At 50.4% G+C, this 15,537-nt stretch overlaps 2 protein-coding genes across 3 annotated transcripts; one reads left to right on the forward strand and one right to left on the reverse strand.

Annotated features, from left to right (window-relative positions):
* The first annotated feature begins 489 nt into the window (after nucleotides 1–489).
* Ccdc107 (coiled-coil domain containing 107) lies at nucleotides 490–3,136 on the forward strand. Of its 2 annotated transcripts, XM_006985998.4 has the most exons (6): nucleotides 492–670; nucleotides 754–905; nucleotides 2,194–2,254; nucleotides 2,339–2,429; nucleotides 2,501–2,607; nucleotides 2,680–3,136. In XM_006985998.4, the coding sequence occupies exons 1-6, from the start codon at nucleotides 565–567 to the stop codon at nucleotides 2,886–2,888; spliced, it is 726 nt and encodes a 241-aa protein (XP_006986060.2). In that variant the 5' UTR covers nucleotides 492–564; the 3' UTR covers nucleotides 2,889–3,136. The 2 variants fall into 2 exon arrangements, with proteins under 2 accessions (XP_042126980.2, XP_006986060.2); XM_042271046.2 differs by having other exon boundaries at nucleotides 490–670; nucleotides 2,501–3,136.
* On the reverse strand, nucleotides 3,112–7,522 carry Arhgef39 (Rho guanine nucleotide exchange factor 39). The gene is made up of 9 exons (XM_006985999.4): nucleotides 7,297–7,522; nucleotides 7,055–7,149; nucleotides 6,708–6,828; nucleotides 6,369–6,487; nucleotides 5,236–5,306; nucleotides 4,875–5,003; nucleotides 4,319–4,548; nucleotides 4,024–4,112; nucleotides 3,112–3,909 (listed from the first exon to the last, which is right to left on the reverse strand). The coding sequence occupies exons 1-9, from the start codon at nucleotides 7,432–7,434 to the stop codon at nucleotides 3,855–3,857; spliced, it is 1,047 nt and encodes a 348-aa protein (XP_006986061.2). The 5' UTR covers nucleotides 7,435–7,522; the 3' UTR covers nucleotides 3,112–3,854.
* Between the last annotated feature and the right edge of the window lie 8,015 nt (nucleotides 7,523–15,537).

Below are 15,537 nucleotides of genomic sequence, written 5' to 3' on the forward strand. Positions count from 1 at the left end.
CCCGCCGCACGCCGCTCGGCTCGCCCCGGCACGGGGGTCGCTTCTTGGCGGACTAACCGTGCAAGCGAGGTAAGTCTACGCGCGTGTGCGCGCGGCACTCTCTGCCCATGGTCCGGGGACTTTCCCCTAGGCGGAAGGGTAAGGAACGAGTCCCCCGTGTGTAGCCTAGGAAACAGGCCTTCAGAGCGAGCTGCTCCAAAGTGCTACCGTGCAGCCATTTTATAGCCCTAGCATAGGCTTTATTTTTTACTTATGGTGATGAAATTGGTCGTTTCCACTCTAAAAACTACGAGCCACCGCCTTAGGCATGATACTTTAGGCTGAAAGGTTCTGAAGCCATTCTTACTTAGGGAATATATAATTAGATAGGAAATTAATTAATGTAGAAAAGCCATATGGGCGTGGTATTATGCAAATCTTATTTGGCCCGCCCCGTGAGGTGGGCGTGGCCACCCAAGGCGACCCAGAGCGGGAGCAGCGCTGGTCGCCTGCGCGTGCGCACTACGGCGGGAAGCCAGCGCTGGACCGTGGGGGCACGGGGCGCACCTTCCCGGTGAGCCAGGCATGGCGGGCGCGGGCCCGGTGTCGAGCGTGCTGGGGCTGCTGCTCGTGTCGGCTCTGTTTGGGGCCCTTGGAGAGCGCCGCAGCCCCGATCTGGGGGCACACCCAGGTACCAGCGAGGGCTGCTGGAGGGAGGCTGGGACCGCCTGGGAGAGGCGTTCTCTCCGCTGACGGGTGTGCTTCAATCCGCAGAACGCCGCTCCCAGGTCGGTCCCGGCGCCACCGAACCCAGGCGGCGGCCGCCACCCAAGGACCAGCGCGAGCGGGCCCGGGCTGGAGCGCTGCCTTTGGGGGCGCTGTACACTGCGGCCGTCGTGGCTTTTGTGCTGTACAAGTGTTTGCAGGTGCGGTGTGGCCGTGGGGTGTGGGGGGGGTCCTGGGTCTCAGTCTCCTGGGGGCGCCACGGGGCCAGGAACGAGACGCCGCTGCGCGACTGCCTGTGAAATGAAGACCAGTCCCTTGGTGCTCCCACACTGGGAAGCGACCGTTACGTTTCCTCCTCCCACAGTCCCGTGAAGAGCGATTTTCTTACTCGAGATCATCCACCTAGTGTCTGATGAGTGGGATTTTAAACCAACTGAATGGTGTCTGCATGTGAAAAAAAATGCAGTTCCTGCTGAGCCTCCAGCCATGGCCCCAGGGGTTAACCGCTGCAGCAACAGTGTTAGTGTGCCAGACACCAAGCCGCGTTCATGTTCTCCTTGGGAAGGGAGCCCTGAAATGTGAACTGACAGCAGGACATTCTGATGGGTTTGAAATTGTTGAACTAGAGTGGTACCTACTACCAACCAGGGCTGTATCTTCAGCCCTGATCCATTACTTGTATTAGGAAATAGAGACTGAACTAGTGACATAAACTGAACTAGATGAGATGGCTAGGAACGAGCCCAGGCAGACTGGACAGGCTGGAGTGGGGATTGGAATTTAATGATTAGTAAATTCTAGCCAGGCGTGGTGGCACACGCCTTTCCTTTAACCCCAGCGCTGGGGAGGCAGAGGCAGGAGGATCTCTGTGAGTTCGAGGCCAGCCTGGTCTACAGAGCAAGTTGATAGTTTCCCAGTGTGCTATAATAACCTACTTTGTAATTAAAGGGTCCAGCCATCTGAACAGTGGGAGAATTGTATCCTAAAAATAAACCTTAGGGCACCCCCTTTAAGAACATTATATATTCAGTAAAACAACCTGGGGGCAATGGGAATTGAAAACTGACTTGACAGATTGGGGATTTTGTACCAGCAGAAACTGAGGGAGTTGGATGTAGTGGCACAGACATGTTGAGGCAGGAGGATTGGAAGTCCAAAGCCTGTCCTGACATTAGCAAGACCCTATCTCAAAGATAGCAAATAGCACGGAGGGTAGGGATGCTGAACAAGGAAGCAGGGATATGACCGGCCAGTCTGCAGAATCCTGCTGTAATTTCACATTCCAAAGAGTGCTTTAGCAGTCTGACCATATGTGGGCATGCCGACATGTTGTTTCATGTCCTGGGTAAGCAGCTGGACTAGAAACCTTTGTGATTCTGAGGTGGGTGCCCAGAGCTTTCTCTGGTTCCTGTCTTCACTGGCCTTGAGGACTGAGGTGCTGGGGCCTTGCTGCTGCAGCAACTTTACCCTTTCCTGCTTCCACAACAGGGCCCGGATGAGGCTGCCATTCTCCAAGAGGAAAAAAACAAGAAGAAATCCTTGCAGTCAGGTGGGCTGAGCAGTAGTAGTGGATTTTGTGAGGGAGTTGGTCAGGGGACCGCAGGAGTAACGATCCTGTCTACCTTCCTCCCAGAACAACAGCTGGTGCAGTTGACACAGCAGCTGGCCCAGACGGAACAGCACCTGAACAATCTCATGACCCAGCTGGACCCCCTTTTTGAGCGGTGAGCATTTGTGGGGTGAGTGGGGAGCCACGGAGAGAGATGGAGCAGCCCCTGAGTGGGTGTTTCTGCAGGGTGACTACTCTGGTTGGAACCCAGCGGGAACTCCTAAACATGAAGCTCAAGACCGTGCACCAGCTCCTACAAGACTGCAAGCCTGGCACGGGTGTGCCAGCTCCAGGTACACGATCGGGAAGCGGTGGCTGGGAGACGGAGGCCCTGACACTGGAGCAAGCCGGTCTTTCCCTCACAGAGGCCAGCGTACCCTTTCCTGAGGATGTGGGGCAAGAGGACCAACAAGAAGCGGAAGACAGTCAGGCCTGGGAGGGGCCCGTAAACTGGAGCCCAGATTCATGGAACCTAGCTCCTTCCTGGGAGGTGCAGCAGGGGCTGAGGCGAAGATGGCCCAAGACTGTGACAGAGGACCCAGCAATGAAGGGGGGACAGCCACTGGAGGGTTAGTAAAACCAGGTCACCTTGTCCTGGGTGCTCCTCTGTGCTTTTCCTGCTCCCAGCTGGTCGGACACAGGAATAAGAGGTACTGAAGCCGACTGAGCCTCCCAGAAAAGGTTCCCTTATTAGGAAAAGAGAATGCCTTCCAGAATTCCTGAGGCTCCTGATACGGCAGCCATCGAAGCTCAAACGCCTTTTTCTTGTGGTTTAGACAGAAGGGTCTTTCCAAAAACACAATAAAACGCACTTTATTAAAATCCAGTAGGAAAATAAATTATAGAACTTGTACAAAATAGGAGGTAGTTCAGGAAGATCTAGAGTTCAAGGACAGCCTGGGCTATATAAAACCTTGTCTTAAGAAAAGAAAGGAACTGTATACAGTAGCCAGGTGTGGCAGCATACACCTGTAAACCCACCACTTGAAAGGCTGAGGCAGGAGGATTTCAAGTTCACAGTCAGCCTGGATCACATAGTAAGACCCTGTCTCAAAAAATAAAAGAAACCACGGGTAACAAAAAGTGGCCTCTTTGCAAAGCTGCAAACTGAGTCAGCGTTGAGCCCCCAATGGCATGGTATTAAAGGAGCCGGATCACCTGGGGCTCAGCTGGCTTGGCCTGCTTTCTGCTTCTTGTTTTGTTTTTTAAAATGAGACAGGGTTTCTCTGTGGAGCCCTGGCTGGCCTAAAATTCAGAGATTCGCCTGCCTCTGCCTCCCAAGCACTAGGATTAAAGGCGTTCACCACCACCATCACCACCAGCAGCCTGCTTTCTGATAAGCTGGTTAAATGCCCTGTGTCAACCTGTGGAGGGCTCTGTGGTTTCAGAGCTGAAGTTTGATTCCCTTTTGTTCTTGGCTCTGCCCTTCCCTGAGTATCCAGAGTTCGGGAATTTTAAGATTCTTCTTAGGCATGCCCAACTGCCACATATATCCCAGGGTAGCTTTGAATGTGGCCCAGCACATTTGTAGATGACAGTGTCATGTCGCAGTGTCAAAAGGTTGGACGCGTCCGTGAGTCTGCCTCTTCTGGCTTCTGTGGGAAGGAAACAGTTCAGGCGCTGGGATGAGCACTCTGTATTAACAGTTGCCTATGGGGCCGGGGGAGCCCTGCTGTGAGGGAAGCACTCCTTTCTAGCTCACAGCTTACCTGATAGCCACAGTCAGGCTGTGGTACCACTGTGACAGCTCCTCATGGTCAGTGGACATAAGCAGTAGCTTCTCGTTGGGGAAGGACAGCTAGGGAGAAACCACTTTAGTTCAGAACAAGTCAGGCTGCAGCTGTCATTGGTTCCACAGCGTGAATTCAGGGATATGATGACGAAATATGAAAGCTTAGCCCCGACAATCCCCTTACTCATGCAAAGGGACCCAGGCCAGGGGGTACGCTGGTCTGTGAGTGCCTGAAGTCTGTTTGGGGCTCAGATTTCCCATCTACAACTTACACTGAGCAAACCACCACACGTTCCTCCCGAATGGCCAAAGACCCTGTTCAGTTGGCACTGGGACATGGGGTACAGGGCTCTGCAGACAAAGGTGCCACTCTTCAGCAGGTGCAGCGGGGGGCGAGGCTTGGCCATGAGGAGCGCATCAGAGAAGAGGAAGAACATGCGGGGCCGAGGCTCCCCGGTGGGAGGCACCACTAAAAGCCAGCCCTGTCGTAGGAACCATCGCCCTAGAAAATGAGAGCCATTACCTTGTACAGCTCAAGAACCCATAGGAACACAAAAAGGCAGAGGAAGTTCAGGGGCAGAGAGGTAATCTGCTGGCTTTTTTTTTTTTTTTTTTAATTATCGTGTGTATATATGGAGGTCAGGACAACTCCGTGGGGTCCGTTCTTCCTTCCACCTTTATGTGGGTTCTGAGATTAACTCAGTTCATCCAGCAGATGCTCTCACCTGCTGAGCAGACATCTTGCCAGCCCAAGAAGCCGGCTTTGTGGAGGCAGAGGGGTGGGTAAGCAGGGCCGACTGAGGACTGAGGACGGAGTCCACGGTCTACCTGAAGTAAGCCCTTTGGCTTTGCGTCCGCTGAGCAGAGCCTGGACACGCAGGAGGTGCTGGGCGTTCTTCTGGCTCTGGCCAATGGCGTGGACTCCCTGGGCCGTCTCACTCACCAGGCGGGCAGCCCCTGGAACAACACCCTCCACCTGACTTCCAACAGAACTTTGCTGGTGAAAGATAGGCTAGCCTGGAGGGGCCTGGATCAGGGTCCCGCTTCTTGAAGAAGAGGCAGGGAGGCACGTAGGGACACTGTACATGTAATGGAAGATGGGGACATACCAGACACTGTTGGAGGTCAGACCCAGAAAGGCTTTAGGACAGGCAGCCTCTGCCTGGCTTGGAGAAGAACAAGAACCTACGTGTGAGCTGTTGGTAGTCAGGGCTGTTGGGAACTGTGTTTTCAGCCAAAGCCACAACGAGATTCTCATACCTGGGAGTAGACAATCGGTAGTGAAGGAAGAGAAGTAGAGGCAGGCAGAATGCCCTGGTTTCAGAATGACCTGGATGTTCATTCCTTAACTGTAAGGTCAGGAAAGGCCCCTCTTTAACCCAGGACTTTGAATCTGGGCTCACATTACACAGGCCACTCCCATCCCACACTGAAGAATCACTGGCAGACTAGAGTTCACGAGGCTGGGCCAGAAGATGGAAGTTCATCAAACCAAGGAGGCTATCACAGACAACCTAGGAGCCCTGGGATAGAACTTCGAGACTAGGCTAACCCCTCATCCCAATGTGCTTTTCCAGATAGCCTGTCTCAGGCCTTAGTGCAGATCCCCCCACTTCAGTATACAGCCCCACAGCTGCAGACCTGGGTACCCCTGTACTTCAGTATACAGCCCCACAGCTGCAGACCTGGGTACCCCTGTACTTCAGTATACAGCCCACAGCTGCAGACCTGGGTACCCCTGTACTTCAGTTACAGCCCCACAGCTGCAGACCTGGGTACCCCTGTACTTCAGTATACAGCCCACAGCTGCAGACCTGGGTACCCCTGTACTTCAGTACCCAGCCCCACAGCTGCAGACCTGGGTACCCCTGTACTTCAGTACCCAGCCCCACAGCTGCAGACCTGGGTACCCCTGTACTTCAGTACCCAGTCCCACAGCTGCAGACCTGGGTACCCCTGTACTTCAGTACCCAGTCCCACAGCTGCAGACCTGGGTACCCCTGTACTTCAGTTACAGCCCACAGCTGCAGACCTGGGTACCCCTGTACTTCAGTTACAGCCCACAGCTGCAGACCTGGGTACCCCTGTACTTCAGTTATAGCCCACAGCTGCAGACCTGGGTACCCCTGTATTTCAGTACCCAGTCCCATAGCCCCAGTCTGAGGCTGCAGACTCTGGGTACCCCGAGGGTTCACACTGGTAAAAGCTCCTTAGAAGTCCTTGGGGCGGGGGGGAGGCAGAGCTGGGGTGGCATCCCCACAAAGCTGCAAGCAGCAGTTACGCAGCCTGGGAGATAATTCCAGTCTAGAGGGGTTTACTCACTGCTGGAGCCGCTGCAGAGGCAAAGGGAGCAGGTCCTGGAGCTGAAGACCCCCAAATTCAGGGCGGCCTTCCTGAAGCCGCACAAACCTCCGAAAACGTTTGTTCTTCTTCAGCTGCGCCTGGATGGAGAGGGAGAGTTTTCATCAGGGAAAGAAGTCACTCCTTACACTGCATTTATCTGTGTACACACTCCCAGGCTTCAGCAAGCTGTGCACTCCTGAGGGAAACCCGGCCCTCCTAGGGATGTTAGCAAAGAGCCGGGCTCTAACTGCAAAAACACTATTTAGTTGAGGTCTCTGATTAAAGAGTTAAAGGAGGAAGCCAGGAAGAGACAGTTACCTGAAGGGTAGTCTGAGAACTCTCGGCATTGGCAGCAAATTGAGTGTAGAGCTCCAGGTGGGAGCAGAAGCCCTCCAGCCCCGGCCCCCAGTGTCCTTCTTCCAAGTAGGGAAGCAGCTCTCTGTGTGGGCAAAGGACATGAAAAGGGCAGGCCAACAACTACTCAAGCACTCCCTCATACACTTCCCATAACCCTGCCTCGGAGGTAGTGCTATTATCCCATTTTACAGCTGGAGCACAGGGAGGTTAAGGCACCGGGCCAAGGCCACAGGTGAGAAAGCTGGCAGATGAACTTGGCCTTTCTGACTCGGCTCTGTGGTCCCTCTCCAGGCCACGCTTCCACTCACAGGCTAGCGGCATAGATGCGCTCCCAGGGCCCAAACAGGGTCTGGCGCTCTGGTGGTCGTAGTGTCCCCTTGGCTTTCAGGATCCCCAGGAAGTACTGTGAAGGGAAAGAACACAGTTTTCTTAGTCTCTAGCAAGAGGACGCCAACGTCAAGGTGCAGTCAGAAACAGCAGACGTCAGTCTGAGCTCCCGATCCTGGGGAAACAAGGTCTGAGACCCTCCCACCGCCCGGCCGAGCCCCACCGTGGCCACCAGCCCCAGTTGTTCCTGGTAGCGCCGCTCGGTCTCCAGCAGCTCCCGAGCGGTGCAGACACGTTTCCGTTCCCATCGAGCACGCTGCTCCTGCAGCGGACAGCGCGCAGCGGCGCCCGGGCTCTCCATGGCCGACCCAGGGTTCCCGGCTTCCCGCAGCGTCGCGCCGCAGATTCAAATCCCAACCGCCCGGGGGGCGGGGCCGCGGGGGTGTGGCCCCGGAGCGGAGCGCTCAGCAGAGAGCATGCGCAGGCAGCGGCTCGCCCAGCGGGTCCCCTCCGCTGGCGTCCGCCCCACCCGCCAGGGCGGCGCTGTCGGAGCGCTGAGAGGTCGGAATGCCTGGTGTGGCCGCGGTGCACCAGGCGCGAAGGTGGCACAGCAGTCGGAACACGGAGACAAGCGACTCCAAAATGCAGACGTTGACAGGGCCTCAGTGACCAGCTGCAGAGTTGGGAATGTGGGGATAAGCACGGCACACACCACGTCCTGATTCCATGCCGGACAGGGAAGCGGTTGGCCAGTCATTCCCCGTGCTTTCACTAATTAGGAACCTTGAGATCTGGACAGAGTGCGCAAATTTTAAGTTACTATTAGTTTCTTTTTTTTGTTTGTTTGTTTGTTTGTTTGGTTTGGTTTTTGTGGTTGTTTGTCTGTTTTTGAGATCGGGTCCTATAATGTAAGTTGGCTCTGAACTGAATTTGAGGATGACCTTGATTTTATCCTTCTGCCTTGAGCTTCCAAATGCTGACATTAGTCTTGTACTATCATACCCGGCTTATGAGGTGCGGGGACGGAACCCACTCATGCATGTTAGACAAGCACATATAGCTACACCTCCAGTCCTTTTTTTTGTTTTGTTTTTCATTTCATGCTGATCTCAGCTTGATCACAAACTAGCTTCCAGTAAGGAGTCAGTAATGTGGTCAACTACTGGATTTGTTTTTGTTTTTTTTTTAATTTTTCTCTCATACCATACATTCCAAACGCAGTTCCCCCCCCCTGCACTCCACTTAGTTGCCCAACTTCTCCTCTCCCCCATTCTGATCAAAGGCAAAAGCTTTAATGTGTTAACTGCATTACCTTATCAAAAGGAGAATGCTCTAAATTTTCCTTAGGACTTTGAGGAATTGGGTATACCCCTGTGAGGTAAATTTGCAGGGACATGTTGTCAATATGTATCAGGAATCTCTTTTTAAAGATTTTCATTTTTAAAAAACATATCTTCACGTGGGAGGGTATGTGTACATGGGAATGTGTATATGTGAATGCCAGTGCCCAGAGTCCAGAAAACGATGTCCATGGAGCTGGAGTCATGGGCAGATGTGGCCACCTGGTGTGGGTGCTGGGAATCTCTCAGGGGCTGGAGTCATGGGCAGATGTGGCCACCTGGTGTGGGTGCTGGGAATCTCCCAGGGGCTGGAGTCATAAGCAGTTGTGGCCACCTGGTGTGGGTGCTGGGAATCTCCCAGGGGCTGGAGTCATGGGCAGTTGTGGCCACCTGGTGTGGGTGCTGGGAATCTCCCAGGGGCTGGAGTCATGGGCAGATGTGGCCACCTGGTGTGGGTGCTGAGAATCAAATCTTGGTCTTCCTGGAGTCAGGGAGCACTCTTAACTCCCCAGCCATCTGTCATACAAATACACAAATAATTTTAAAATAATAAAAATAAATATTTTTTAAACAGGGGGAAGGGGCTGGAGAGAAAGTTTGTTAGTTAAGAGTGCTGGATACTCTTCCAGAGTACCCAGGTTCAATTCCCACTACCCACATGATGGCCCATAACTACCTACAAGTTCAGTTACAGTGGATCTGACCACTCTTGTGACCCTCTCAGGCACCAGGCATGCATGTGGTACACAGACATAGGCAAAACAGCCATACATATAAAATAATAATTTTTAAAAAATATTTATTTATTATTTATTTATTTATTATTTATACAGTGTTCTGGCTGTGTGTTTGCTTGCAGGCCAGAAGAGGGCACCAGATCTCATTACAGATGGTTGTGAGCCACCGTGTTGTTGCTGGGAATTGAACTCAGGACCTCTGGAAGAGCAGCCAGTGCTCCTAACCGCTGAGCCATCTCTCCAGCCCTAAAATAATAATTTTTAAATATTAAAAAGTTCAGCCAGGTGTGGTGGTGTACACCTTTGATCCCAGCACCTGAGAGGCAGAGGCAGGCAGATCTCTGTGAGTTCAAGGCCAGCCTGGTCTACAGAGCTAGTTCGTGGACAGCTAGGGCTACACAGAGAAACCCTGTCTCGAAAAACACAAACTATATATCAATATCTTCAGACACAGGCCTACAGAACATTGAGATTTAAAAAAAAAAGCAGCACCAGAAGACACCTGGTTTATGGAGATACATAACTATCAAAATGGGAAACACTCATAGTGAGTATAATGCCCCCCCTGGGGGGGGGCAGTGGGGGGAGGGAGCTACAGAGCTGTTTATGTAATGTGATTCCCCCTCTGCATAAAAAGGGACATGAAAGGCTGGAAGACTCAGCAATCAAGACCTAATTATGGTTTCTAATCTCTGGGTGATGAAACTGAATATAATTGAACAAATGAGTGCTTCCTGTGCCAGGCAGTGAAATGCTGAGGCTAAAGGTCTATGTGAGAATGGGACAAGTAGGGAGATATTTAACTTCCCTAAGACTCCTTTTCATTTTTCCCAAGTTTCCTGCATTGAGCATGCACTATTTTGTAATTATAAAATATATTTTGTATTGGGAAACTAAATGTAAGAAACATTAGACCTCATTTCTTCCATTTGGACTCTTAGGAATCTGGGCACCAAGCCAAAAAGCAGGGGATTGCCAGGGTTCTAAGCTCCTCCAGCTCAGATATTCTAAGAATCCTGAAAATGTTAAATGCTAGGCTTAGACCAGAGAGCAACTGAAAGTCTTGGAGAAATGGGGAGTTTGGACCAGGCTGTTTCTTTGGTTTGGGTTCCAAGAAAACTGGTGACACCCAGTCAAGGGCCAGTGACACTTTCAAGTGAGTGGAGAGAGCCTGGCCTGGTGGCTTACGTCCATAATCCCAGCATGTAGAAAGCCGAGGCAGGAGGATTGCTGAAAGTTTGAGGCTAGCCTGGGCCACACAATGAGACCCTGTCTCAAAAAATCAACACAAAAGAAAAGCAAATGAAGGCCAGTCCATGCTAGTAGAGCTCAAATGTAGAATAGCACAGACAATCCCATGAGGATCATGTAAACCTAAGCAGTAAGAGGCAAGTTCAGGGGCCGGAGACGTGGCTTGGAGGTTAAAAGCACCGGCTGCTCTTGCAAGACCTGGGTTCAGTTCCCAGGATCAGATACCCTCTTCTGGCCTCCTAGGGCTTCTGCACGCATGTACACACATACACAGGAAGAATGGAAGAATTGGAGGTGGAGGAGGAAGAGGAGGACGAGGCGGTGGTGGTACAATGCCTGGGGCACAATTGGTCTTGGGTATGTTTGAGTGTGTCACTAGCTTGTGTTTTTTAGGTGGGTGCAAGAGGGGTTTGGGAATGGAGCTCACTATGAACTCAGGTTGGGAGTATTGTCTAATTGCTAAAAGAGGACAAGGCTGAGGAGACACACTAAGGACTTATTAGTATCCACTCAGTTCCACTACACTGATGGACTAAATGGTGGCTACATAAAGACATGTCCATGGCCAACCCCCAGACCTGCAAGTGTAACCTTATCTGGAAAAGGGGTTTTTGCAAATATAACTCAGAGATTTTTGTTATTGTCACATGTTTTTTGTCTATTATTATTATTATTGACAGGGTCTCACCATGTAACTCTGGCTGGCCTCTAACTTACCATGTAGATCAGGCTGGCTTCAAACTCACAAAGATCTGCCTCCCAAGTAATGGGTTCTAAGGTACACACCACTAGAATCCAGGAGTGGCAACCAAAGAGTCTTCCCCTGAGCCTCTGAGGTAGCCTGGGCCTACCAATACAACTTCAGACTTAAGGCCTATAGAACGTTGAGATTTTAAAAAATCACATTGCCATAAGACTCCTGGTTTATGGGTCTATGGTGATTTTTATGATAGGCCTAGCAATAATAGTGTGATGGGCCAGAACTACAGGGCAGCCTCAAGACCTCAAAACAGCTCTGTTCTTTGCTTCCAATCCATGACTAGGGAGAAGGGAGCTTTGCTCCTGCTCTACCAGTGAGTAATTCCCTCTTCTGCAACCCAGGGCTAGTCAGAAACCTGTTTTAGGAATGTGTTTCTCAGGGTTTAGAAACACAAATCCCGGTGACCAAAGACTTGGCTTTAACCACCGTGGAGGTGTCCTGTGCCAGGCAGGGAGTGTCCCAGGTGGTTAGATTCAGGATCCAAGAACTCTGAGAGCTCTAGCTTGTTTTAGGGTTTGGCAGATTCCTGATTATAAAGGTGTGATTCAGGATCAGAGTCCATATCTCCACCCGAACCAAGGAAATGGCCACACGGAGAGCTGGGAGACTAAGGGACACGGAGCTATAGAGAAGAACACTGGGAAAGTTAGTGAACTAGAACAGAATGTTGCACCTACAAACACATCTGTGCTCTGAAGTACAGACACAAAGCCCTACGAAGGGGAGGAAGAGATGTGGGATCATGGTGCTTCCAGGAAGTAAGACTGAAATGGTCACACTATTTAGAAAGAAGGAAAACGAACAAAGCTGAGCTCGGTGTTAGAGAAAGGATCCATGCGGCCCCCAGCTCCAATGTGCGGTAATGGTCATCTATGCTCCCGTGGCCCCTCCCTCCCAGACTAGACTAGTTATCGCCACAGTCTGCCTTCAACAAGCCCATCCAATTCAGATATTACCACGTTCCTCCCATACGCCAGAGTCCAAGCAAGGTTCTGAAAACAACCAACTAGCCAGAGTACATGATGGGTCAAAATGTCGTGGATAGTGCTGAATTTAGCTTCAGAAAGGCCAACAGGCCTTGTGCATGGTAGGCAAGTACTCTGTCATTGAACTCCATCCAAAAGGCAACCTAGGACCCTTGGCTACTTTCTACGGACATGGGGAGGAGAGCTTTATTCAGTCATAGACATCTTGATGTGCAATATGACTGATGACCAAGGCAGACAATTTGAAGTATCATAAAACTGATTTAATGTCCAACATGGTCACATGTACCTGTAATCTCAGTACATAAGAGGCTGAGGCAAGAAGAATATGTGGGGTTTGAGGATACAGAAAGTTCCAAGCCAGCCTGGACTACATAATGAGACCATGTCCCAAACAACAGCAGAAGGAGGGTTTTTTTCAGAGGGAGGCAGTTGAGCCCCTAAGATAAGAGTCCCTGGCAAGGTATTCTGCAAGGAGAAAATGCTTGATTAATAGTTGTTGAATAAAAAAATTGACTCAAATTTTGAACCCTGCCCTCATGGAACACAGGCTAGTAGAGCAGATAAAAGTGTCATAAATCGTTGTAATATGAATTAAAGTGTGAGTAAGATTATTAATGAGGTCAAGCGCAGTACAATGGTAGTTCAGAGGCACCATTGAACTCTTCCAGATTGGAGGCAGAGGGTTGGTTAAGAAAGGTATCTTTGGGGTTGGGGATTTAGTTCAGTGGTAGAGCACTTGCCTAGCAAGCACAAGGCCCTGGGTTCAGTCCTCAGCCCCGGGAAAACAGAAAGGTTTCCTTGACCTTACTCCCATGAGGAGTGAAGGGGGGGCGGGGGGAGAATGGAAGAAGGGGGATGGGAACAGTGGTTTTGTATGTAAAATGAAAAAAAATTTTAATAAAAAAAAAGGTTTCCTTGGGTTAGCAAGATGGTTCAGCAGATAAAGGTACTTGCCTTGCAAGCCTGAACATGAGAGGCAGCCTACAAATGAAGGCAGAGATACACCTAGAGATGTGATCATGGAGCTGCCAGGAAGTACACAGAAATCTTGACAAGGCGGAAATGTTCAGAATGTTTAGAAAGAAGGAAAATGAATAAAAGCTGAGACTGATGTTGGAAGAAAGTATCCATGCAGCCCCCAAACTCGAGCTTGCAGTACGGTCATCTATGTGGCCGCAGACAATCTGAGTTTGACCCCTGGAATCCACGTAAAGGTAGAAGAGAATTGACTCCACAAAGCTGCCATCTGGCCTCCAGATCCAAATACACAGAAGCCCGCACCCACGTGAACACAGGAATCCAACATCTCTCTCTCTCTCTCTCTCTCTCTCTCTCTCTCTCTCTCTCTCTCTCTCTCTCTCTCACACACACACACACACACACACACACACACACACACACACACACACACACACTTAAAACTAAAAATTAAAAGCATGGTGGTGCACGCCTTTAATCCCAACACTCTGGAGGCAGAGGCAGGCAGAGCTCTGTGAGTTCCAGGACAGCCTGGTCTACAGAGCAAGTTCCAGGACAGTCAGGGCTACACAGAGAAACCCTGTCTCAAAAAACCAAAAAGAAAAGAAAAGCTTCCTAGAGAAGTTGTTGGGATCTGAGTCAGAACAGAAGGGATTAAGAAAAGTAAGATAATGAAAACATTTAGCACCATGGTGGTTTACAAACATTAATAACTCAAGTTAAACCTGAGTCCCTCAGATGAGGTTCCTTGGGTCCTTCTGTCCTAGGTATTACCCTCTAGATCAGGAATCATCTAGAAGGTACTCAAAGAGAATCTGGGATAGCAGAATTACCTGGAGCCATGGGATACCGCAATATGCTACAGGATTAAAACTACCTCAAGGTATTCAATTAACCCATACAACCACTCTGCTGAATGTTTGTGGTATAATCTTAGATAGGGCATGAAATGGCCTTATTCTTTTGTGATTTGTTGAGGCCATGGGGATCTCCTGAGAATGTGAGCTGCAGAACTAAAAGTTGTCCTCTGTTCTATGCGGCAAGCTTAGGGACAATAGCAGCATCTGGAAGATTGGAAGAGGCTCAGTAAATGTTCATTAAATGGACAGACTGGGAGCCTCACGTCCATTCTCACTCTGTCCCAATTCTTTATACCCAGTCTCCCGGTCCAATCCATACTCATGGTAGACTTCAAACTGGCCTAATATAAAAACTGGATTCTGTCGCTCCCTTCAAGGGATTTCTTTTTACATCTCTTATTATTGTGTGTTTGCACATACACACGTACCATGGCACCCATGAGGGACAGAGGACAACCTGTAGGAGATGGTTCTCTCTTTCCACCATGTCAGTTCTGGGGGTCCAGCTCAGATCATCAGACTTGGCGCCTTTACCCACTGAACCATCTGGTCAGCCTCTGTTCAAAATATCCCATGCCTCTTCTTTGCCCAGAATGCGATTCTCCTTGCTGTGATTAGCATCCACCTCCCCGTGGAGCTCCTTCCTCTTCAAAGGTGGGATCAGATTTTGCCCACTTCCATACTTTCTTGAGGCAGGATTATGATAATATGTCACTGGAGTGAGAGAACTCCTCAGATAGGGACTCTTCGTTTTTATTTCCGTATCCCTAGTCCACCGCCTAGCATGCTGCAGGTATTAAATAAATACAGAACACAAACAGGAGTGGCCTTCTGGGCACTGAGACTTAGATTCAAAAAGGCAATAAACGGTTTGGAGGGAAAAAAAAAAAAAGAATAGTTTAGGGCTGGGAGTGTGGGTCAGTGGAAGAACACTTGCCTGGTACACGTGTCCCTGGATTTAGTTTCCAGCACTGAAAAACAAGAACGAAGTGGCGGGGGGAAGGCAAAAAAAAGTGTACACACACACACACACACACACACACACACACACACACAATCTGAAAGGAACATTAAGGGGAAAAGCAAGAGACAAGACTGTTTCTTGGTTGAGGTTTTGCAGACCTGGAAGTCGGAAAAAGAAAATGGTCATACTTTGGCAGGCAATGGGGGAGCCATCAGAGTCTCTCATATATATATGTATATATATATATATATATATATATACATATATATACACTCAAACATTCATGCTCAAATTTGCCTCCTGCTTACCCATGCGCCCCTCCACCTACTCAACCCTAGGCTCCCCCAAGTGTCTTTACCTGAGACCCGACTGGGGCAGGATTTATACACGGGTTTCTTGTCTCCTCAACCCAACTACACGGGGGCCCAGCTCCCTTCTTTCCCCTTCCTTCCCTGCCAGGGCTGGGAAGCAGGCCAGGCCTAGCAGAGACTGCCGGGCAGAAGCTGGGTGGTGCCACGGAGAACCTATACAGTGCCAGGTGGTGCCATGGGCTCCAAGCTGAGCTGGTGATCCTGATAACCTTGT

Source organism: Peromyscus maniculatus, chromosome 2 (genome assembly GCF_049852395.1).
Source record: "Peromyscus maniculatus bairdii isolate BWxNUB_F1_BW_parent chromosome 2, HU_Pman_BW_mat_3.1, whole genome shotgun sequence".
Taxonomy (NCBI): Eukaryota; Metazoa; Chordata; class Mammalia; order Rodentia; family Cricetidae; genus Peromyscus; species Peromyscus maniculatus.

What these genes read in the sequence shown, in the direction of transcription:
- Arhgef39 (XM_006985999.4), bottom strand. Translation starts at nt 7,434, where the DNA reads ATGGAGAGCCCGGGCGCCGCTGCGCGCTGTCCGCTGCAGGAGCAGCGT. An exon ending in TGACTACCAACAGCTCACAC is followed by an intron (nt 5,004 to 5,235) that starts GTAGGTTCTTGT and finishes GTGTTGTTCCAG; the next exon opens with GGGCTGCCCGCCTGGTGAGT. An exon ending in CGTGTGGTGGTTTGCTCAGT is followed by an intron (nt 4,113 to 4,318) that starts GTAAGTTGTAGA and finishes GTTTCTCCCTAG; the next exon opens with CTGTCCTTCCCCAACGAGAA.
- Ccdc107 (XM_042271046.2), top strand. Translation starts at nt 565, where the DNA reads ATGGCGGGCGCGGGCCCGGTGTCGAGCGTGCTGGGGCTGCTGCTCGTG. An exon ending in CGATCTGGGGGCACACCCAG is followed by an intron (nt 671 to 753) that starts GTACCAGCGAGG and finishes TTCAATCCGCAG; the next exon opens with AACGCCGCTCCCAGGTCGGT. An exon ending in GAAGAAATCCTTGCAGTCAG is followed by an intron (nt 2,255 to 2,338) that starts GTGGGCTGAGCA and finishes CCTTCCTCCCAG; the next exon opens with AACAACAGCTGGTGCAGTTG.